Here is a 24,973-nt window from a genome sequence, read left to right as displayed (position 1 = left end):
TTATTCTGTTCTATGTTCCCTCCTGAAGCAAGCACTGACACTGAAGATAAAAATAATTGTTATCTAAGATCAAAAAGTTTTTTCAGTTTGAGCAACTGGATCATCACTGAAGATCAAACATATTTCCTACGTGTTAGAAACTAACAGAGAAGATAAATAAAAAAGAGAGTCCTGAATACAATTCTTAAGCCTAGTCTATCAAAGCCTTGAGAATTGGAAATTTATGGGGGTTATTTCATCCCAAATAACCATAAATATGAAGTTGAATGCAGCTTCAGAGAACTGACCACTCTGAATATAGTGTAACTTTTTGTACTAGATTATGCAAAGGTCTTTGAGACTTAATATTTGACATCACTAGGCCAAAGATATTTTGTCCTAAATCTGTCTTGTTGTAATTGCAAATTTGTAGAAATACCTACTATTTACCAAACAGGATCTATGCATGAACTTCAATCTATCTCTCCTGTCTTTTTTTCCTATCTCAACATCAGCCTCAGTCTAGCCTGAGTTTTCCCAGCCCCTTTGGAAGCTCCAGACTGGATTGTTTACTCTCACGAGTGGCCCAGGTCCCTCTAGTTCTGGTCATATCTGGTATTTGGATCTTCCCTTCTCTTTAACTGGCCTGTTCCAATTCCATACTTCTGATGTTCCAGCTTGTGTTGAGCTGGGATATTGTCTTGAACTTGAGTTTTGACTGTTGCATGCCCTGACGCAGGGTTTAAAAGATCCCTGTGAATATAGTGGACAATTTGGTGACGGTCAGAGGGGAGGGGGATTGGAGGACTGGGAGAATGGGGCGAAGGGTTAAAGAAGTACAAATTAGTAGTTGATAGAAGGTCATGGGGATGGGGAGCATGGCACAGGGAATGCAGTTAGCATTAATATGTTGGCTAGGTGGAGGGTCGGGGAGGGACAGAGCAATTGGGGGGATCATTTTACGAACTATATAGATGTCTAACCAACTGTATACTTGAAACTAATTAAAATAAATTAATTAATTTTTAAAAAAGATCCCTATGAGCCTTAAAGTACTTACTAGTTATCATGCTTCTACTTTATCAGGACAATTTGTGCTAATTATTAATGATTTTTTGCTTGTGTATATATTCATCTTTTAAAGACAGCTTTATTGAGATATAATTCACATACTGTAAAATTCACCCGTTTAAGTGTACGGTTCAGTGGTTTTTAGAATATACAGAGTTGTGTGATCATCACCGCAACCTAATTTTAGGATATTTTCATCACCCCGCAAGAAAACCCTGTGCCCATTTGTAGTCACATTATAGCCCTAAGCAACCACTAATTCACTTTCTATCTCTATAGAGTCACCCATTCTGAATATGTCATATAAATAGAATCATATAATATGTGGTCTTCTGTGTCTGGCTTGTTTCACTTAGCATAGTGTTTTCAAGGTTCATCCGTGTTGTAGCATGTGTCAGAATATATATCCTTCCTTTTTAAGGCTAATACCTCACTGTATGTATGTGTGTGTGGTCTGTGTGTGTGGCCATGTATATGTGTGTGTGTGTGTGTGTGTGTGTGTGTGTGTGTGTGTGTGTGTGTGTGTGTGTGTGTATCACATTTTCCTTACCCATTTATCCATCAATGGACATTTGTGTTGTTTCTACTTTTTGGCTATTGTGAATAATGCTTATAGGAACATGGGCATATAAATATCTGTTCAAGTCTTTGCTTTCAATTCTTTTGGGTATTTACCCAGAAGCTCAGCTCTACTCTTAGAGCTCCTTTCCCTCCCTGTGTCCATGCAGGCTGTGCTACCTGCTGATGTTTGAGCCATCCTTTTGTGGCAGTTGCTGGGCCAGTTGCTGCAGCTGTTCTCTTGGGAATGCTTCGTCTTTTCTTGCATCTCTCCCTCTTGCCCCACCTCTCAGCCCCACCTCTTACCTCTTTCTGAATAGGATGCAGCTTGTCTGAATCCTAGCTGTGGACTTGGTTTTTGACTCTTTATCCAAGGAGGCTCTTTGGACCCTATGCAAATCAATAGCTGCAAATAGATAGGGGTGGGGAAGGGAGAGATTTGTGATTGGAGGTTATCATTTAATTTCATTTATTTATAATATCCTAACTGTAGAATGTCCAAACTCAAGGAAAGGAATTTTTAAGCCTTGAAATAAAGTTAAACATACAAATAAAGTCTATGGTGGAAGGATTTATTTTGTACGTGTGGCAGAAATCACATAAGTGCTTTCAACTGGAAATAGAAATATTATATATAAGCCATTATATTAATTTCTCTGTTTTGGAAAACTACAGAAAATCGGCATATCTCCAAAGCCACAGAAAGAGTGAAGGCTCCACTTTTTGCTGATTGTCCCTGACAAAGGCCTTCTGTGGGTCTGGTCTTCATTCTGCTGAAGCTTGGTTTATAAAGAACTGTATAGGGTATAATTATATTGTTTGTATCCTTGGAATTTTCAGGACCAAGCTCCTTTTTGTTAAAGGACTTGTAGATTTAGACAAATGTCCATCGAATTTTCAGTGAGTAGTGTTTCTATCTTAGGCAGTATTTAAAATGAAGAGAAAGGCTTTTGGGGTGGAGGTAGGGTACAGGAAATGAGAGGAAAACACAAGTACTTTGATTTAAATTGTTAAAAGAAAAGAATTTCTTTATCTAGGAACAAAGCACAGTTTGAAAGGTGGTGGGACACTGATAAGTTTAGTAACAAGGGGTCTGGTCTCTAGTTCCTTGGGTTCAGCCAGGGGCTTCTGGGAAAAGTTTTGCAGAATGGTGGTAAAGAAGAGGAACAGCTCCATGAGGGCCAGGCCTGTTTCCCTGGAAGGAAGAACCATTTCCATTAGCTTGCTCCAAATTCAAATACAGTAGCTCATATTCAAACACAATATGCCCCTAAGAGCCATTGAAAACACTGATCAGAAAAGGAATGCCCGTCGACTGCAGGAGGACCATAAATCAATACAGGATTATTTGTCAGTACATATCAAAACTCCTAAAGAAATTTTCACTCTTTAATTAGGCAATTTTCTTTTTCAGGATTTATTTGTAGGAATTAGAGATTCACCTAGTAGGATGTCACTTACATTGTTATTTATGACATTGATAAGTTAGATGAAAACTGAACATCCGTGATGGATTAATTGAATAAATCTTTGTGCATCTATCAAATAATGCAGCCTAAATATGTTTATGTGGAAGATTATTTAATACCATAGTCTGTCTTTTATCAGAACAGACTAACTAAAAGCAGGTTATCTAATAGATAGTACAGAATAAATTTTATTTTAAAATATGCATCTGTTAATATACCTAGACAGTTGTTTGAAGTATATACAGTAAAATATTAACAGTGATTATCTCTGTAGGGTGAAATTGCCTATAATTTTGGTATCTCTTGCTCTTTTGCAGTTTCCATTTTTTATGCCGAACACTTATATCATTGTAATTAGAAACAAAACACATAATTGTTAATTTTGAAAATACTAATTCAATAATTGAATGAAATGACAAGGAAAAAGAATGTGAGATGACCAATCCTAAATTGTGTTTATGACCTTACAGGAAATAGTAACTGGGAGCCAACCAACTCTTGCAAAGAGGCAAGGGTATGTGGGGCTTGGGATTTCAGAAGAAAAGAAAGAATATGAAGTGGCCTCTGGCCTCTGGGTCTAAGAATCAAAAAGTTAATAATTGTTAATAACTTAAGAAGAAGAAAAAAACCCGTATATTTGTTTTGAAAAAAAATCAATATTACAAAGGGAAGATCAAAGGATAAGAGTTTGCAAAAGCAGGTCCCTTTGTTACCTGGTAATATGTGACATTTGAATTGGATTGACTGGCTTTGGTTTATTTAAAAACTGGCATTATACTAAATCAACCAACAAGAAAATAGTCTCTAGGTGACTTACCAAATCCTACTGGTACACAGACTTAAATGGCTCCCTTCAGATTTGGGTGGTTGTAAGTTTCACCCGATTGATTTTGCTATCATCAGTTATGCCATAAATTCAGTAAAGCTAAAAGTTGTCCAAAATGTGCACATGTATTGTTTGAATAGATTTACTTGTATTTACCCAGAGAAAAGGGTACAGAGTATTCTTCTGTTTTCCTGAAGCTGCCATTTTAATCCAAAAAGTAGCCTGGGTCAAACTTCTCTGGATTGCAAATGAACAAGATCGAAGAAAATAATGGCACTACAGTAGTGCCCTGGAACCAGAAAGTGGAGAGAGGAGTGATATTTTACCATGGCTATCCTTGGTTCATAAACGAGGCTAACACTCTTAATTACAATGGGGTGAATAGGACTGAGCACTCTTAAGCGTGCCTGGTGATTGTCTTGAGTTATGGCTATTTCACAGACACTATCATACGATATGTTTTATGGAGTCATAGGATGATTCTCTCTGGGAAGAGCAATGTTATGGTCAATGTGCAATAAAGAGCTATTGTTGATAGACAGGGGTTTGCAACCCATATTGTCTAGACAAAAGCTTTACTGGAATTGCTGCCTCAAATCGAAAGAGCCTACATTTTCACAATTTGTTCCTTTCTGAATTCAGGTGTTTATGGAAGAAAATGAAAGGTGAAACTTTGAATCTATTAAATCGGACTCCAAGTCCCTCGCTGGTAAAATGGGGTGAGATAACAAAAACATAGCCTGTCTTCCTCCTTCACAAAAGGTTTTTGTGAGACTTAAATGACAAAATAATATTGATAGCTACCATTTATATTGGATGCTTCACATTTACCAGACACTGTGCTGACCTGTTTATAAATCATATTGAACCGTCACTTCAACTATATCCAATAGGCTCTCTTTTTGTTCACATTGTGTGAGGAAATTGCGATTCAGAGAGGAAAAATAACTTACTCGAGGTTATACTTTCAGCAAGTGTCATGGTTAGAATTTGATACAAGTTCTAGCTGATCATAAAGCATCCCTGTTTAAGTGAAAGCTTCCTTTTTTCATTTTTACTTTATTTTATATTCCTTTAAACATAATTTTAGAATTATTAGAGTAGGCAATACAGGCACATGGAATAAAATACAGAAAAAAAATGTACAAAAGGGTATAAGTGAAAATAAGTCTCTCTTCATGATCATCCTTTGGGAGATACCTTATGGATTAAAAAACAGGACACACAGACATATCCTCCACTATTTTCACACAAATAGTAGCATCCTGTTGTGTGCTGTTGCTTGCTTAGTATTCCACTTTATAGAAATAGAGGAATTTTTAAAGTCTTTTTTAAATTAACATTTGGGGCTTTTCCAATCTTCAAATATTACAAATATTGCTTCAGTGAATATTCTTATTTGGGGGAAAATACACACACAGGATAAATTCTTAGTAGTGAAACTACTCTTCAAATTATATGTGTGTTTTGAATTTTGATAGATATTACCACAACGCCCTCCAGTTACACCAAATATATTACTAGCAAAAAATATGGTTTTTACATCCTGCCATCATATTATAAGAATGCATCAAGAACATTTAAATTCTAATGTCCATGTATAGGAATTAAATAGAAATACAAAGAAAAAAGAGAGCTTTGAACTATTTTCGAATTTCTATTATTACTGATAATAGTGTACCCCATTGCCATAAAAATCAATATATCAGGAATTACCTACTACGGCCATGCTACCCTGAACAAGCCCAATCCTGTCTGATCTCGGAAGCTAAGCAGGGTCGGGCCTGGTTAGTACTTGGATGGAAGAACACCTAGGAAGACAAGGTGCTGTAGGCATAAAAAATAAAAAAATAAGGAATTGTAAGCTGTCAAGATCCTTGCAATCTGTGATGTCTACCAAGGGTTGCTTCGCCTAAAGAAAAGAATTACCTACAAAGGATGATTGTGCTTCCATGTGCTCCCACGGGATGATAAGACACAGTATCAGGGAAAGACGGCACATATGGTGCCTGCTCCTCCTTACTGAGGAAACAGTCAATGTAGCCTCAAGGGTTACTGTGATCCAGGGACTCTCGATGCTCTCACTTTTTCCAGAATAAAATATTTATATCATTAAGCCTTTTTGTAAATTTTTTGTGTTCTCCAGGGAGATGGTTTATGAGTTTGGGCCATTTAGATTATAAATCTAAAAATGGGATGAGAGTGAATACACTGGAAATTCAGTTTGTGAAGAGGAACCAGCATTTCTGAGTGGAGTGCCTAACCCTCTGTGTGGTCCAGCCACGCAGAATCCCTCTCTCCAGCTCCTAAGCAGAAGAGAAGGGGGGCTGATCACCACATACAGGAGAGTGGCCTCTTCCCATCTCCTTGCTCGTTGTGCGTGACCAGCTTTGGCCAACCCTGGAGCCATACTGCGGGGAATTGGGTGCAGGGGCCTTAAAAGAAACATAGGCAACTGGGAACCTTTTGTGTTCTTTTGTGTAAGTAAACCCATACAGGCAAGCAGAGGGCAACCTTCCAGTGATGCTGGGATAAGTGTCTCTGCACTCATTCACTCGACATATGTGAAGGTGACAATGAATGTTCACGTTGGCACTTTGTACTTGGAATAGGTCAGTGGAACTCATAGCCTTTTACACTGCCTGCATGCTACCAGTGGACCAATGAGATCAACCACAAGTGTAGATGCAGCTTTGGCCTTACCTGAGTCCATGCAGAGTTGATTTGCTTAAAATTTGCAGTTAACATACCCATCAGAGAAATGAACGTCTCATTATTGTACTGGAAATGCTCATTGAAGAGGATGGAGCAGATAATTTTGCAGGGAGCACAGGAGAGGATGAAAGTAGGGTCAAAAGGCTGAGCTGATGTGAGAAAAGAACCATTCATAACATTTAGAATTTTCATCAGCCTGCATCAGGATTTCAAGAACAGGAACTCCTGCTCAGATTTACACATAGAATTTATTTCCTCTAAACTTCCCCCAGTTAGGTAAGCATCTTCTAATAATACTAATACTAAGTGCTATATAATGTTACACTAGGCTACTAATAATATTATGTTGTTAAATGAATATTACGATAGTCATAAGAGCAATGAACGGTATCATGGACCATTTACCACATGCTGGATATTGTATAAATGTTTTGCAAACTATAATATTTAACTCTCATTCTGAGGTTTGATTTTTAGTCCCCCTTTTCAGATGTGGAAACTGCATCTTAGAGAAGCTAAGTAATGTGTCCAAGTTTACACACCCAGTAAGTGCTGAAGTAAGAAATGTGACCAAACTAAAGGATTTGAGAGTCCTAACTCGTAGCTCTGGATCATTTTCTTCTCATCCCTTTTTTCCTAGCCAACTCCCTGATTAATAGAGTAGACTATGGACCATAGAGCAACTCCTAAAGGTGGAGCTTTGACTGGGGGCCATGTGTGTAGGAAGCTCCCTTGCCCCCAATGGGCTAGTCGATGGAATTCACTCTCTGTTTTTCTGAGCAACTCCACTAGGCACTGGGCTTCCTCCCAGATCTTCTCCTTGGTGCTTCTCTTGCCCACTCCAAAGTTCCTCAGCGTCATGAGGGAGAAGCATCACATTTGCATCCATGTCTCTCCATTACTGAAAAGGATTCCTAGGAAAAGAAGCAAGGAGCAGGAAGGTATTTTGCATCATGGAGTCAAATTTTCTCTAAAGCTGATCTCTTTTGTCTACCTTGAACCATATCCAGCCTCCCTTAGCAGGGATTCAGCAACTGGCAATTTAAGAGCGCAACCTCTTCTGCGGTTTCGGTGAACTATTTGTCACAAAGGGGAAAAAAAAAAACAAGCTCTGGTCAACAGTGGGCAGAGATGATGGAATGGGGCAGGGGAAATCATTGCAGGGAAGAGAATATTCCCAAGCATAAAGGCCCTTCGTTGGGTTTTGTTAAAAAATGGTCAAAAATGGCATATGTTGTCACAAGCCCCTTTCCTGAGTGTCTGTTTTTATACTTCATATCCCTCCCTCTAAATTATGGTTTAGTTCTATCTGTGATTTTCTCTATGAGAGGATAAGCAACTTCAAAGCAGGTCAATATGAGATTTATGATTCTATTCTCCTCCAAATTTACTGCAGCTAATATTGGCCTCATCTGAGTAAGAAGAAACAAAGGAGCAAAGGAACTCAGTATGTTCAATACCAATGCTTTTTAATTTCTTCCTCTGTACAAAACCAGTTACTTATTCTGAATTTCCTATTTCTCTTAATGCACCAACAGTTTCATCAATGTGTTGTATCCTCTCAAAACTCAATGCATGTTCACTACTGCTAACTGCCAAGCAAATGATCTCCCTGAGACTGAAATGTCAAAAAGAGAACAAAGAGGAGACCGATTTAAGGATTCTGAACCTGAAGCTGTGTCCTGTGAGTATCACAGGGATTAAATAAAAACATCATGACCTGTGAATATCACACAGAGGATCAATAAAAGCTTCTAGAAGCTGAGAGTAGTGGTAATGCCTTAAATTTTGATCATATCTCTCAGTTAGGCTGAGGGCTTGATCAAAAGTTGGCCATTTTTAGTAAAAGAAACTACAGGCCAAAATGGAGTCACTTTTGCTAAGCCACATCACCAAACAAAAACTTAGTAACTAACTTGATTGCAGTTTCAGCCTTTTCCAGGCGTGGAATTTTAAACTGATCAGTCTGGAACTTCGTGATCAATACTAGTCAGGTAATATGCATGATAAAATCCCTGCCATGACCTTCCCCCCAAAAGTAGGGGACCTGGCCTACAAAATCCCTTCTTTCCTTTGCTAATAACTCCCCTGTCACACTCTCTGCTTATTCGAACCTTCCATTTTGTACAACCCCTGAGCATACCCTTCTAGTTGGTAGATGGGATGCTGCCTAATTCATGAATCACTTAATAAAGCCAATTGGATTTAATCGGTGAATTTTGTTCTTTAACAGAACTAAATTTCTATTTCTCTGACACTTGCAATTTTACAATTTTGAGTGGCTTGGAGGTTTTCAGGCTGTCCTAGGATTTTTTATTGGGTAACACTTGGTGTGTATGAAAGAATGTATGTAGCACATATCTCAGTTTTGAAATGTAATAAAATAAATTACCTGTAAGACAGTATCTATGAGCTTATTGTCCAACTGAAGACGTAGAGCATGACTAGTACTTTGTCCCCTCCTGTGAGTCATCTCCGACTCACCTCCCAAACCAGGCTGTGATTGAAAACACAGTAATATCTATGCCTAGTCATTTGTTCATTGTTGCCTGTCACTGTGCTGCTGCAGCCTTTGTACCATGTAAAATGGCACCCCAAGAATGACTTCTCCAGTTCCCTAAATCCTAAGACCTCTGGGGAACAACTTTTATTTCAAAAGTTTCCCAGAATGTTTTTTTTTTTTTAAAATCACAATCATATTTGCAGACTTACATTACAGTGAACTTGGACTCTACTTTTGATGTTCATCTCAATAGAGCTACCAGAGTAGCTGTTATATAATAAAATAATGTGTCTGGTCTTTGTCTCTGGTTCCTGTGAGGGAACTTCTAATCCCTTGGAACTTCTCAAGTGTTAGAAGTGTCTTTGTTATTCATGGTGAGCCTCTGAGAATGCATCTGAGTTTATGATAATGAGGAGACCCATAGTGGGCCTATAGACAGTTTCAAGATGTGGCTGGCCAAACCAGAAAGACCAACTATGTATTTAGGAGGTTGCAGCTTTGAGCCAAAGGATATCAGTCTGACCTCTCAACTTCCAGGGAGTGAAGGCAGCTAGAGATTGAGTTCACTCATGTGGCCAGTGACTCAATCAATCATGTCCATGTAATGACACTCCAATAAAAACTCTGGACACCAAAGCTCAGGTGAGCTTCCTGGTTGGTGAACACATCAATGTGCCAAGGGGTTAATGCATTCTGATTCCCAGGGAGAGGATAGAGAAGCTCTGCATTTTGGTGCCTCCTAAAACTCTCCTTATATGTCTCTTCATTTGCATCCTTTATGTAATAAACCTGTAAGTTGGTACCTTCCTGAGTTCTATGAGTAATTCTACCAATTATTAAACCTGAGTAGGTCACAGGAACCCCTAAATTTTTAGCCTGTTGGTCAGAAGTATGGATGACCTGGAGGCCCCTCAACTTATGGCTAGCATCTGAAGTGAGGGCAGTCATGTTGGAGACAATGCCCTTAACCTAAGGAGCCTGCACTAACTTTGGGTAGTTAGCATCAGGATTACATTGCAGGATTGTAGCATCTAATTAGTTGCTTGGTGCAGGACAGACTTTCATTAAGTTAATTAATCATTTTTTTGCTTAAGAAAATTAATCTGTATTTTGATCTGAAACATACTATATCCTTGTAGGGTATCAGAAATAACTAGAAGATATTGTCTGCCATGGAATTCATCACCCTGGTTGATCAGAGCTTTCTTCACCACCTCCTATCCACGTGAGACCACACTGGGCTGGAATCCAAAGTACAACGCGTAAACAGGGTTATACTTTTTGGCTATCCAGAGAAAGATTCAAGCAACTGTGTAAGTGCAATTGTGAAATCTCCCACTGGAGGCTTGGGTAGAAATTAAGTAATAATTTACATGTGACATAGCCTTTGCCCCACAGATTCCATTTTAGAAATACAGTCATGGATTCATTTTTTTCCCCCTTCATTTATAATATGCAACCATTGCGCAAATACTAAGCACTTATGCTGTGTCAGACACTGTGCACAGCCCAGGAACCCTCACAAAACTTAAGAGTCCAGTGAAAGCAACAGGCAGTAAACTGCCAAACAAACTACATTTACAGTACAAATTAAGCATGATTCTATGGAAGTGATAGAGAGTGTACTGTGTGGATGATAATGGGAGAACTTAATAAAATGGAGAGGTCAGGAATCTATGAGGAGGTAAGATTTAAAGTTAAACTGAAGATAAGTAGGAAACAGCCAAGATGTGGGGGAGAGCTCGCTGAGCAGGTATAAAAAAGGATGAAATTTATATAGATATAATCACATTGTTCCAAGAGGAAAAATAGAGTCCTAAAACAGCCAACAATTGGGGAATGGTTTTTAAACACCATTCTGCTCTCTGCTTCACTAAGTGTGACTATTTTAGATTCTACATGTGAGATCATGCAGTATTTGTCTTTCTGTGTCTAACTTAAATTACTTAGGATAATGTCCTCCAGGTTCATTCATGTTGTAAATAGAAGGATTTCTTTCTTTTTAAAGGCTAAATAATATTCCAGTGTGTGTATGAGGATATATAGATAAATATCTCCCACATTTTTTTTTTATTTATCCACTGATGAACATTTAGGTTGTTCTGGAGAATATACCCTTGCATAGCGAACTCATGATGATAATATCTTTTCTCATATTTCCACAAAAATGAATGTCGGCCATGTTAGCAGAGCTGGGCTATGTCAGAGAAAGACATTGGGGAAGGGAGTGGGATCACAAAGGAGGATCACAAAGCGTCCCACAGATCATTTAGTGTAAAATAGTAGTAAAAATAATATAAAAGGGTATTTATTGCATGTTTACATCTGCTGGGCTTGCCTTTAGTAAGTGTTACATGCTGAGGGGATTGGAAGCTTTTCAATTAAAATATGTTCTGATACCAGAATTTTCTCATTTACTAAAATTCAACCTATATCTCAAGTCAGGTCAACATACCTCACTATCTGCTCTAAAGTGATCCAGTCCAGAAAGAAATAGAATTTTTGTCTTGTAATACAGAGATAGATACCCCAAAGCGCCTCAGTGGTAAGTCAAACTAAGAAAGATTCAAGCAAGACAGTCAGCCTCGGTGGTCTCAGAGCCTAAAAATGAATCCACTACAACTTTACCTGGAGATGAACGGCCTCAGAATGAAACCCCCTTACCTTGGCGAGAGAGGCAGGGATGTTCTTGAAGTTTAGATGCATCAGTTTCCTAGTAATGGGAAGGGTAGTTGGGCTGAGGTGGGCAAGCTTCTCCCTTTGTGACTTTCCTTCCACACAAAAAAGAAAACCAGGCAAGTGACACAAATCACAAGACCAAGAGTAGTGCTTTTCAGCAGCTTCATCTCAGCTACTCCATGCTAGGAACTGTCTGGATTGCTCATTAGAAAGCAAAGTCTTGTGCAGGGGGTGTGACCTGCCAGTTCTTGAATTTGGACCAAAAAACCCCCCCCAAAAAACTGGAATTGGTTTGGACTTTATTTACTTTGCTGAAGATTGAGATTAGGAAGAACTCATGTTTCCTACCTCTCATTCTCGGAATCTGCAACTTTTGATTTCCTAAGCAAAAAAGTCTACCATAATTTCCTATATGTACTGCTTTCCTTTCAGCGCTAATGATTCATTAACTATGAAGGTGCATTTTATTTTTCATAACTTTCTGAAACTGTTCAAATAATTAAATTCACAAATTTGAAAAAAAATAGGTCATATATCCTGAGATATGTTACTGTTCATGCTAGTGTTGTAGATTCTAAGGTTTTGACAAATGTATAATGACATGTATCCACCATTATAGTATCATATAGAGTATTTTCACTGCCCTAAAAATCCCCTGTGCTCTGCTTATTCATTCCTCCCTTCCCCTAACCCCTGCAACCACTGATATTTGTATTGTCTCCATAGTATTGCTTTTTTGCAGGTCATAGAGTTGGAATCATACAGCATATAGCCTTTTCACATTGGCTTCTTTCACTTAGTAATCTGCATTTAAGTTTTCTCTCTGTCTCTTCATGGCTTGATAGCTCATTTCTTTTTGGTGCCGAATAATATTCCATCACCTGGAGGTACAATGTTTTGTTTTGTTTTGTTTTTATCCATTCACATACTGAAGGACATCTTGGTTGCTTCCAAGTTTGGGCAAATATGAATAAAGCTGCCATGTGCAAGTTTTTGTGTGGACATAAGTTTTCAATTCATTTGAGCAAATACCAAGGGTTCCAATTGCTGGATCATATGTAAGAATATGTTTAGTTTTGCAAGACAGAACTGTCTTGCAAAGTGGCTGTACCATGTTGCAATGAATGAGTTGCTTCACATCCTCATCGGCATTTAGTGTTGTCAATGTTGTGGATTTTGGCCATTCTAATAGATGTGTGGTGGTATCTCATTGTTGTTTTAATTTGTATTGCCACAATGACATAAGACATGGAGTTTCTTTTCATATGCTTATTTGCCATCCGTGTATCTTCTTTCTTGAGGTGTCTGCTAAGGTCTCTGGCCCATTTTTCAACTGGGTTATTTTCTCACTGTTGAGTTTTAAGTCCTTTATATAGTTTGGTTAACAGTCCGTTATCAGATGTATCTTTTGCAAATGTTTTCTCCCAGTCTGTGCTTGTCTTCTCATCCTCTGAACATTTTTTGCAGAGTTTTTGATTTTAATGAAGTACAGTTTATTATTTTTTTCATAGATTGTGCTTTTGCTGTAGTATCTAACAAGTCATAGTCATACCAAAGGTCATCTAGATTTTCTCCTGGGGGTTTCACAATTTTGTGTTTTACATGTAGGTCTATGATCTATTTCAAGTTAATATTTGAGAAGGGTGTAAGGTCTGTGTCTAGATTCATTTTTTTGCATGTGGATATCCAGGTGTTCCATCACCTGGGAAGTGATGGGAAGACTTTTTTCCATTGTATTGTCCTTGCTCTTTGTCAAAGATCAGTTGACTACATGTGTGTGGGTCTATTTCTGGACTATCTATTCTGTACTATTGACCTACTTGTCCATTCTTTTGCCAAAATCACAGTGTCTTGATTATTGTTGTTTTATAGTAGATCTTGAAGTCAGGTTGTGTCAGGCCTCCATCTTGTTCCTTCCTTCACTATTGTGTTGGCTGTTCTGGGTCTTTTGCCTCTCCATATAAACTCTACCATCGGTTTGTTAGTATCCACAAAATAACTTGTTGGAATTTTGAGACTGCATGGAATCTGTAGATCAAATTGAGAAGTAACATCTTGACAATATTGAATCTTCCTGTTCATGAATGTGGATATGGAACATCTCTCCCTTTATCTTTTTAAATTTTTTTAATCAAAATTTTGTGCTTTTCCTCAAATAGATCTTATATTGTTACACTTATACCTAACATTTCATATTTTGGAGTACTAATGTAAACTGTATTGTGTTCTTAATTTTAAATTCTGAAAGGCGTTGCTTGAAAGATTTTGCTTCTAACTTTTGGAAAAAGTCATTGATACACTTACCCTGTACCATGATCTACCTCTACCTTTCCCTCTTGACACCCACTTTGCCAGTCTCATCATTGGTGCTCCCATTCTGATGAATAATGGCGTGCCTACATTAAACTTCATTCCATTTCTGGAAGGTTCTTGAACTGATGTCTTCACACTATCACCTGAGCTTTTATTTATTTATTTTTTTATAACAGTTTTATTGAGATAATTTACAAACCATACCAGTCACCCTTCTAAAGTATATAGTTCAGTTCGTGTGGATCTTTCAATCCTTTTAGGTAGATCCTAGAAGTGGAATTGCTGGGTTATATGGTAACACTGCTTAACATTTTGAGGAACTGTCAAAATATGTTCCAAAGTGATTGCACCATTTTATATTCCTACTATCAATGCATGAGGATCTAATTTTTTCATATCCTTGCCAACACTTGTTACTGTGCCTTCTATAGCCATCCTATTGGGTATGAAGTGGTCTCTCATTGTGGTTTTGATGGCATTTCTCTAATGACTAATGATGTCGAATAGTTTTCATGTTATTGGCCATTTACGTATCCTCTCTAAAGAAATGTTTATTGACATCCCTTGCCCATTTAAAAATAGGGTTGTCTTTTTATTGTTGTTATCCCTATCTTTAACTGGCTAGCATACTTTCTCATTCTTAATCTTCCCCCTTCTCGTTTTCACACATCCCTAGCACTACATTTCTTCCATTTATATAATCTTATTATAGCTGGAATTGGTCTACCTTCCCATGAGACTGTTGATTATGAGAGAGTAGAGATATGTCTTATTCACTATTTTGCTATTGGTACACAGTTTATGCTTTTGGTCCAATACTTCGCACGGTTTAGGCTTCCTGGCACATACCAAGCACTCAACGAACATTTGTTGAATTATATTTAATTTGATGTTCATCTTGTTTCTCCTGTTGTGTCAAGAGGGGTGCTGTCTCCACTGAAAATGTTTTAGGGATCACCTTCTGACCATGTGCACCCTTATCTCCCACTGGTTGAGGGTTGTTCCTGGGGATATTAGTTCTCATGCATATCTGATGAATGGCTGTAGCTTCCAGTGTGGGAAGATGCCTGTGGTGAAATACACTTGAAGAGCATGCGTGGCTGTTGGGGTAAAGGGACCCAGTCAACTGAATTTTAAAATACGATAACATTGCTCCCATTGCTTGAACACATTCCACCATCACTATCACTCTTCAGCTGGCTGACTACCTCCTGTCCATCCTTAAAAATGTGGCTCAAACCCGATATTTCCTCCTAGAAACTGTGAGGTGGGCTGACTCGCATTTGTGCCCCTTGCATTCAGTGTCTACTCTGCTCTTACCACGCTGTATTTGTCTTTTATTTACTTATCCTGTACCCCCAAACATAAGGCTATAAGCCTTCTTGTTGCCTCAGCAACTAGCATATACTAGATGCCTAATAAATACTTACAGGAAGAAAGGAAGTAAAGATAAAAAAAAGTTTTGAAAAAATAGAATTAGATGATGATTTAGTCTGCTTGGGCTGTTATGACAAAATAACATAAATTGGGTAGCGTAAATAACAATTTATTTCTCATAGTTCTGGAGGCTAGAAAGTCTAAGATCAAGGTGCTAACAAATTTGGTGTCTGGTGAGCCCTATTCCTGGTTTGTAGATGGCTGCCTTCTTGCTGTCTCTTCACATGGCCAAAAGAGAGAACTTTCTTGTGTCTCTTCTTATAAGGGCACTAATTTCATTTATGAGGGCTCTGCTCTCACAACCTGATTACCTCCCAGAGGCCCCACCTCCAAATACCATCGCATTGAGGATTGTGGCTTCAACATATCAATTTTAGGGAGACACAAATCTAGTCTGTAGCAGATGGAAAGTAGAAAAGTGGATGGAAAAAGGTAACAGTAAAAAACAAAAAGGTGGAAAGAACAGTATTAATTCCAAAGATACATGGTAAAGAAAACAAGTAAAATGTCATTCCGAGTTATGGTCTATGTAATAATGGACACTTGAAGTGAGCAATGGATCAATAAATTAACAGTAAATTACAGCTGACCCTTGAACAAGGGTTTGGACTGCATGAGTCCACTTATACCCGACTTTTTCTCAATAAATACTGTAAGTGTATTTTCCTCATGATTTCCTTAATAACATTTTCTTTCCTCTAGCTTACTTTATTGTAATAATACAGTATGTAATACATTTAACATACAAAACATGTTAATTGACCTACCTGTAAGGATTTAACATACAAAACATGTTAATTGACCTACCTGTAAGGGGAGTCAGAAGTTATACGCAGATTTCTAATTGTGCTGGGGGTCTGTGTCTCTAACCGTGCTGTTCAAGGGTCAACTGTGGTTCTAAATGCTTATTCTAAGGCAAGAGATCAGGAGAAAGCTGAGAAGCTGGGCCAGCTTGTTGATTTTCCTGGAAGGCTGTGGTTGATTTAAAATCCATCTAGCTTAGCTCATAGCTGGTGAAGACATAATTCATAATTCTGATGCACTCATATGTATCAGACACTGTGCTCTCTCCACTAGAGGAACTAACAGTTCACTCAGAGACAGAGAATATACTGACTCCTATAGGGTGAACTAACACAGCCAACAATTATCACATGCAAATCACTATGCTAGGTGCATAAAAATACCTGGCTGAACCTACTTAAGAGCCCTGCAGGGATGGGTAAACAGGTTCAGAGACGTTAGGTAACTTCCCATGGTTCACATTAAGTCCTGACACGGACACTCTAGCCTAACTTCTCTGTACTTTTTTCCCCACTACTCACTTAACCTGCATTTCACATTCATCCTTTTGTTCTGTGATGCAACAAAACTAACTCATGTGGGCCAGGCATCCTATTAGGCACGGGCAACAGGTACTGCAAGGAAGCCACATTTGCAGTCCATGCCCCCCAAGAGCTGAACATGTCTGAGAACAGATGCTAGCAGATAATGTGCGGTGTGTAAAGAGTTAGAAAGGGGGAACTGTGGGGTGCTGACCTGGGCAAGCAGTTCACGGTGACCTTTCTGAAGAAGTGAAGACTCATTAGGAGTTAGCAAAGGAAAATTGGAACTAACGGGGAGGAAAAGCGGGCCAGGCGATGGAATATATGCAGAGAGAGAGAAGGTACATTTGAGGAATGGGCTGGAGAGGTCAGTGGGGGCCAATTCACGAAGAGCCTTGTACTCACATTTGGGACTTAACCCTAAAGCAATTAGAAGCTACAACTTCTAATTCACAAAATTCCTTCCCCACAGCAAAAGAAAGAAATCACTTAATTCTAAATCACTTCAAAGGGATAATTGGTTTGAATTAAACTTCCCTGGTCTGCCACAGCAGATGCAGGATGCTATGAGATTGGATTCCACAGGCACCTGAGTAAAAAGGCTGCTTTCCTCAAAACTATCAATTACCAAGCCCTGCTGCCTCAACATCACTGTGAACTGTCCCCAGGAAGGAATGTTGAGAGCTTGGGAAGACAGGTCCAACCCTGGCTCTTGGGCTAACAGCTGAATTAGTCAAGTCAGTTATACCACACCTTTGCCAGTTATAACTGATACAATGTATCCTTCCTCCATCTCAAGATATCTGCCTCCTCCCTTCCTCCAGCTCTCAGGCAGTCTCCGTGGGGCACACTGCTCTATCCTCCCTCTTCCCTCTTCCCCAGCTGCTTATCCCACAAAGAATCAGAAGAACATCCCTTGTAAAATCCTGTAAGTCAGGAAAGAGTGAAAACCCTGCTTTCAAAACTTTTACACCAGGTACTAGATTTATTGGGGTGATCACTTCATAAGTTCATCTATATGTCTAATCCCTATGTTGTACACCAGAAATTAATATTATATTGTATGTCTACTGTAACTGAAAAACATTATTAAAAAATTCTTATACCAGGAAGGCAGTGTTCTGAGAAGAGTATAGGAAAAGCCACTACAGTTAAGTAAAACTAGTAAATGAAGTGATGTTCTAGTGAAATGGACAAGACAGCCTTTGGAGCCTATTAAGACAACAGAAGAGAATGGAAACATATGGAAAACACAAATCACTGATAGTAAAATAATTTTATTTATTTTTTTTTTAAAAAGGTAGCATTTCACATATAAATTTAGACTCAAGATTACAGTGTATATTTGCCAAAAAGAACATCCCTGAAGGAGGGACAGACTTAGAGCTCAAATGAGCACAGGGACACACACTCCATGGGGAGTTCAGGTGGAAGTACTTTAAAACTTCACAATGTGATTCCCTGTTCCTCAACTCTGCCACCAAGGCTTGTGGCCTGTAAGATAACCCACAACCATCGCTTTGGGACAGCAGCTTTTAGCTCATGGGAATAGGAAATATCTTCTAGGAACGAAAGCACAAAGGTCAATGATCCAGAGTTCCCACAACAATCATTTTTTATCTGCAGCAACAATATATGACAGGTGAAGAGTTCATTTTTATAGTTTAAAAGTTCTTTTAAGGAGGGCTAGAGAACACAAAATGCAGTCATAAAGAGAATGTATACAATTAAATGAGCTAAAATGAAAAAATGATTCTCTCCATGTTACAAATACCTCTATAGGATAAGGCCCAGGAAAAAGACCCATTCCAGTCTGGGATTCCTTTCCCATATAAAGAGTTTGGCACAATCTACAAAATGTCATGAGACTGACAGGACAGTCAGCTGAAAGGTTGCTGGAAGTGGTCCCATGACTTTTCTGTCTGGCTTGAACACCGTCTACACAAAAGGTGGCTTAACAAGCTGCACACACTCGGGCCTAACCATGGGGCAAACAATTTCAGGAAAGTTAACCTTAAGGGAAAAAAGTCCAGATGAAACAGGTTGCTCATAGCCACAGACTAACTCTGTCATCCTCTCATGGAAGATTAAATCCACTGGCTGCCCAGGAAGACTGTGGTATTCTGATCTCAAAGTTGAAGAACTTTGATTTTAGCATCTCAGGGCCAAGAAGAAAGGAGACGAAGATGACCAAAGATGCTTTCTAAGTTACTCTGTTCCACACCATGTGGGCTCCCGATAAACAATAATGAGGAAAATCAGTGTGCTGGTAACCATGATAGCCTAGAATTTGGCCTTTAAACAGAGGTACTGGAGCAATGAATATACTGCAAATCCAGTTTTAAAAATAAAAACTTCCTGCAGTTATGATACAATACTGTGCAGTGAACAGCTAGAAATTGTATGCTGCTATTTCCGGTTAAAGTCCTGTCCTGCTCTTGGCCAGCCAGAGCTGAGAGGTGACATATAAGGAGTTGTCTGTGGCTAGAAACCAGGCACCTTAGTCACACATGGCCTGGGGCAGGGACACAGACAGTCATCACTCAAAGGAGAAGGACGCAGGGCCCTAGAGCTTGGTTTGAAGTAAAGGTTTCATCTCTCTCCGAACTTCAAACTAAGCTCTATCTCTGAGCCCGCTAATAAACCAGTGATTAAGAATCGCTAGGAGGGATTTATGGTTGAGTGGCAAGGTGCATGTCCCAGTAGGCCACCAACCTGACTGAAGGAAAACAAAAAGGTGCAAATCGTATCAAGTAAATGGTTGCTCAAGTGGAAGATCATTTCCTGGGGAACTTAGGCAGACTAGATGCTAATCACACGATGAACGCTGGGACTGGACCAGGAAGACAGCCTGGGTCCCAGGTGTAATGAGTCTTCTTTACACTTACCACATCCTGGCTGTCTTCTCGCTGGCCTCCTCTCTCTCGAATGGCTGAGCACACATTTCCCCAGGGACCAATGTAAACATTATTCAATAGATCTCAGCTTAGAAAACACAGCTTGTTATGTATTTAGTGTTTAACATTCCAGTGCAGGCAGTATTTTAGCATCAGACTTTTCCCTCATTCATGAGTACCAGTATGAAAAGAAACACACACAGCATACTTGATAAAAACGGCGGCTGAAAAGACCATTTGGGGGCCAGACAGCTGGCTTTATCCTGGAATCAGCTGATGAGCCAGGACTACCACAGGAGAGGCAGAACAGACAGCTTGGAGAGTCATATAACCAATGTTCCCAGTTAACCCCTTGGGCCGCATCTTGATATGGGAGAACATTTCCACCTCTTGCATCAACCTATGCTCTCCTTCTTTTGGATAGTGCTCTCTCCGGAGGGTTCAAAAGCCTCCTTAGAGAGGAGAGGAGAGCTCTTTCTTCCAGTCCTACCATCTGAATATTTCAAAGCACAAGAGGAGTCCATAAACATGCTAGGGATGTTGCTGCCAAAGTAGATCTTACTGTTAGAAGCAATGGCCTGGTACCTTCTTAGCTCCAGATACTCCGGGGTCAATTTGTGCTGTGTGGGGTCAAATAAGAGCAAAAACGTCAGGACACTGGTGCAGCTGTCATCTCTATCTTCCTTTACACACGTTTTCCCTACTGCTCTCCTGAGTACCGTCACTCAAGTCTGAATTGTTGCCGATGACCCTCTCTCGCTCTGAAGTGTGGCTACCACATTAACAACTATATTCCAGGCTTGAAGTTCCTCAGCAAGCTCCTGTTCTAATGCAGAAGCAGCTGTTCATTTTTTAATTAAAAAAAAGGGGAGGGATGGGAAGGATTTTTAGAGAACAATGAATAATAACTCACAAAGTAATGATAAAAACAAACAGTTCTGTAGTGACCTGGGGCCGATAAAGGACTTTCATAAACACTTTCTCATTTCATTTAGCTGAATTGAACCTGGAATCAGCCTAGAATTTCTGCCGGCTCTCTTGAGAAGTGAACATGTCAATGGATGAGAGTGGTGGAGCTCCAAAGGAACGGTCTGGTCTCATAATCTAATTGTCAACCATCTGTGATTGTGCTTTTCTTGACTGCATTCCAGGACTGGAAAAGATCTCAAGAAATCACCTGATCTGGCCTCTTGCCTCTACCCAGAAGCTGGATGTTTAAACTGTTTGTGATGGTCAGATGCTCGTCAATCACCAGATCTCTCTCCCTGTCACAGTGTTTCGTTTTGTTTAAATTGTGCTGTTAAGACATATCCAACCAAAATCTCTCTGGGTTTGATTAAAACTCATTCATTTCCTCCGATCCTTAAAACATACTCCTCCAAAAACCCCTGAGAACCTTCCCTATGATCTACTCCTCATCTCAAGTCCCAGCCCGTCCTCCAGCAAAAAGTCATCTTGTCCTTCACAGACCTCTGACGTCTTCCACTCACTGGATCTACACCTCCTCTGGTTGACTCATACCCTCTGCTGAAATACTGCCATTGAATCTGGTCACAGTGCATAACCAAATTGTTTCCTGAAGCCTTATTAACGTAGGTCAATATCTGAAGAGCATTTTTCAAAGAGGCATAAAACTACTGCCCCTTTCAGCATAAGGCTGACCTCAATGACAAGGTCTTGATACTTGTGCCCAGCCAGTTTCTTCTATGCAGATTTGGACTGCTAGTTTTATAAACTCAAGTTTCTCATCTTGCTTTCATCTCGACCAAACTCCATTCCGTTTCTATAGAGCTGTGTCCGTCAACACATTAAGTTTACTTCTGATTTTATACTGGATTTCAAAGTACTGATACCTCTCATTCTGTCAACCTATCATGTCTTATCATTTCTTCTGAATACAGATTAAGTTGTTCCTTTCTAAATCGAAGGAGTTTAAGCCCTATCTATACCTTAAATCTTGACTCTAATCCTTCAAATGTATCATACATCTTAGCAATCCCTTTCAGTCCCAATCTACTCTACAACTAACCTTATAAACACTGGTCATCTCCATCCCTTCTCAAAATACCACAGGGGCTCTAGCTGTCTCTTAAATAAATTTTGCTAAGTAGGCTTGTACTCACTAGACCTAATCCTACCCCAGTCCCTACACAAAAATTGGTCACCTATACATCACCTAACCTTTCTCAAGTTATTACACGTGAAATTCCTCATGCCTAGAACATGTTTTAAATCCAGTAAACAAGGAGTACACAACTGAAGGCATTTGGAAACATGTGCGTGGGCTGGGGGTGGTGCTGTTAAAATAAGTGGTAAGCACTAATGACATTTAGTCGGCAAGGGCTAGGGATGCAAAATGTCCAGTAAAGCATGACACATTCTTCAACAATGAAAAAGTATCTCACTCCAAAATGCCAGGAATGTCTATGATGAGAAACATTGCTTTCAACAAGCTTAGCACCTACCCAAAAAAGCTACCTTATCTGGGAAACAATTCTAAGCGAACTCTACTCTTATCATTCTTGTTATTTCACAAGTCCCTCAACTTTCCTGATTATTGAGCTCTTATATAACAATACACATGAATGGCTATAAGGCATTATGTTTATACTGGTTCCCCACTTTTATAAGGAAATATACAAAATTCTCTATCCAATGAGCGTGCAATATGTTTGGCTAAGCGTTGGCTGGGTCTAGAGGGTATGATGGTAACTACCCCTCCTTGACACTGGATAAAATTGCCTCTATGACATTAAAATGCCCCCACGAGGGAAAACAAACCCAAGCTGTATTACTAGGAGGGTGGCATGGACAGCTAGTCACCTTATTTGAGGTGGCATATTTATGTGCAGCATAATACTCGGCATCTGCTTTCGTCTTCTCTCGGGCCAGGAATGCGGCATCTAGCAAACAAAACAAGAGTCAGGATGTTCAAAACAGGAAAGTTGTAATCCATTTCCTCAGCTGGGTACAAGTTCAAACTCTACCTCAAGCAGGAGTCCCTTTCACCACTGCCTGACATTTGGATCACTTACTTTACTTTAAAACACAAGCAGTTTTCAAACCCAAGTCCCCAGACAGCTTTCTCAAAGGGGAATACTCTCGTCAATGCTGAATAACTCTCAGCTCATCTGAGCCCACTTTGTTTTCCACCTAAAGTTGCTCCTTCTTTCCTCCACTCCCTCATTCCCCAAAGCCTCACAGCCAGGGCTCTCGGCTTCAGGTGAAATCACTGAGCCCAGATATGAAAGCTCTGCTCTATTTACTGTATTGCCTCCACTTCCTCCGAATCTGATCCAGAATCAGTTAATACAGAATGATAGGAAGCAGCACTACATAAGCAAAAGAGGTTGAATGTTTGGTCTTTAAGACCGTGAGCTAAGAACAGCAATGTCTCACTATGTGAAATCAAGGCGTTTGAGAGCCTCTGTGAAAACCTGGGCTTCTTTTTTCTCAGCAATTTGTTGTTGCTGGTGGACGGGTAAAAAGAAATGGGTTGTGGTGGGGTTTCTCATCTTGTACATTCTTTACAATTGATTATGGGTAATTATCATACTGCCTGGGAACTAAGTGGGAGCTAACAGGCCCCAATTTAAAGATAGAAAATGAAAGGCGGAGTTACCTATAGTCATAAACTAAACCAAGAGCTCAATATGTTATGGCAATTTTTTAAAAATTTGTCCAGACTATCAGGCCAGCCACTTTCTGCAGAAAGTCTTCCTACCTACCACTGTCAAGAACCTGATCTCTGAGGCAGGGGAGGATAAGGACAGTCAGAGCTTCTTTTTCCCCTGATGTACCTTCAATTTCAGAAATGCGCTTTTCAGTTTCCTTCTCCATCACTTTCTGCTGAAACCGAATTTTTGCCACTTGTGCAATCTTCTCTGCTTCTATGATTATACACAAAAGAAGACACACTAAAAAAATTTCCCCATTTCCACTGGTACTTAGAATCAGCAGCATACAATCTAACATTTAATTAGTCTAACATTTAATTACATAAGGTGTTATGGGCTAATGGTTTCATTAAGTTTTATCTATCCAGAATATAAACAACTGAAAAAAAAAAAAAGGGAATTTATTTCCTATTCCACTGTTCCATTTTGACAGTGCTAATTTTTTGGGAAGGGGGAGTATAAAAGGTAACAGTTCCAGTATTTCAAGGGATTAAATGGCAATGGCCCATAAATAGGAAAAAAATACTTCATGAAAGTATTCAGAACAAAAACAGAGCAATGTAAATGTATGGCAAGATAAGACAATTATATAATGTGGCAGGAGGAAGAAAGAATAAGGAAGATAGGTTAAACCAGGAGAGGTCTTCTGGAAGAAATCTTAAAATAATGGACATGATCTAGGAGGACATGGCAGAAGGCGTAAACAAAGACAGAAAGTACTAATGAGCAAGTCACAAGGAAGAGGTAATACAGAGCCAGGTGACGAGAATACATCAAAAAATAAAATAGAAAGAGCTACAAGACCCGTTTTGAGTAGCAGGCTAAGGAATTTAGCTTTAATATACTCAGGATCAACGGTTAAGTTACCACCAGGGAAGTGACACAATGAAAATAGTATCAGAGGAGGAATATTCTGACTGCTGTGGAAGATGAAAGAGAAAGCAGGATAATCCATCTGAGAATGTGAAAATAAGTGTTGGGAGTGAACGAGTTAGCTTCATCAGGCAATCATAGGCAAGGAAAACGAGAAACACCCTTAGTAAACGTCTGTTCTAAACAAAGGAGCCAAGACCAGAAAAGAAAGACTCTATTACTTTCATTTCAATCACTGCAATTCTTGAAGAGCAATTCTTAATTCTTTTCAGCCAAAGAAGGTCGGTATTTCAACATATCTCTAGCCCCTAGGGGAAGTGCATAAAGGAAAGAAAATTTCCAAGTGGTTTCTTCTTTCCAGAAGACATATCCTTTATTAACTACTCTAGGGCATACTTCTCTGTTACCCCCATCAGCATAAAAATTGATCTATATCGTACCATCCTAAAACAGACTACTATGTTCAACCTGACTAGAAATTTATCTATAAGCAGAAACTCAAGATAAAACTGGAATAAAAGGTGAAGGATCTGAAGCCTACAGCTAGAACCCAGAGAATGATGTTTCAACACAAGAGAACTGTTGCCATAATCCCACTTAACACTGCTCTCTGACATGTGGTGGTAAACCCATAAATAGCAGGACCAAACT

At 39.3% G+C, this 24,973-nt stretch overlaps 1 protein-coding gene and 2 pseudogenes across 3 annotated transcripts in view; 1 reads left to right on the top strand and 2 right to left on the bottom strand.

Moving 5' to 3' along the window:
• Window positions 1-2,571: 2,571 nt before the first annotated feature.
• On the bottom strand, window positions 2,572-11,967 carry LOC120608939 (cytochrome P450 2C23-like; annotated as a pseudogene).
• On the top strand, window positions 5,621-5,739 carry LOC120610147 (uncharacterized; annotated as a pseudogene).
• Window positions 11,968-18,132: 6,165 nt separating the features above from the next.
• ERLIN1 (ER lipid raft associated 1) overlaps window positions 18,133-24,973 on the bottom strand; it is a 32,160-nt gene continuing 25,319 nt past the window's right edge. For 2 of the 3 annotated variants that reach the window (XM_039871517.1, XM_039871518.1), the window contains exons 10-12: window positions 23,573-23,662; window positions 22,596-22,675; window positions 18,133-20,392 (exon numbers count right to left, since the gene is read on the bottom strand). In XM_039871517.1, coding sequence (XP_039727451.1) covers window positions 20,168-20,392; window positions 22,596-22,675; window positions 23,573-23,662 — 395 coding nt within the window. In that variant the 3' untranslated portion in view covers window positions 18,133-20,167. The remainder of the gene's footprint in view (window positions 20,393-22,595; window positions 22,676-23,572; window positions 23,663-24,973) is intronic. The other variant, XM_039871520.1, reaches the window with a different exon arrangement.

Source organism: Pteropus medius, unplaced genomic scaffold (assembly GCF_902729225.1).
Source record: "Pteropus medius unplaced genomic scaffold, Ma_sr-lr_union100, whole genome shotgun sequence".
NCBI classification, from domain to species: Eukaryota; Metazoa; Chordata; class Mammalia; order Chiroptera; family Pteropodidae; genus Pteropus; species Pteropus medius.
The sequence above is the reverse complement of the archived record's forward strand: the minus strand, read 5'-3'. Positions and strand labels throughout refer to the sequence as shown.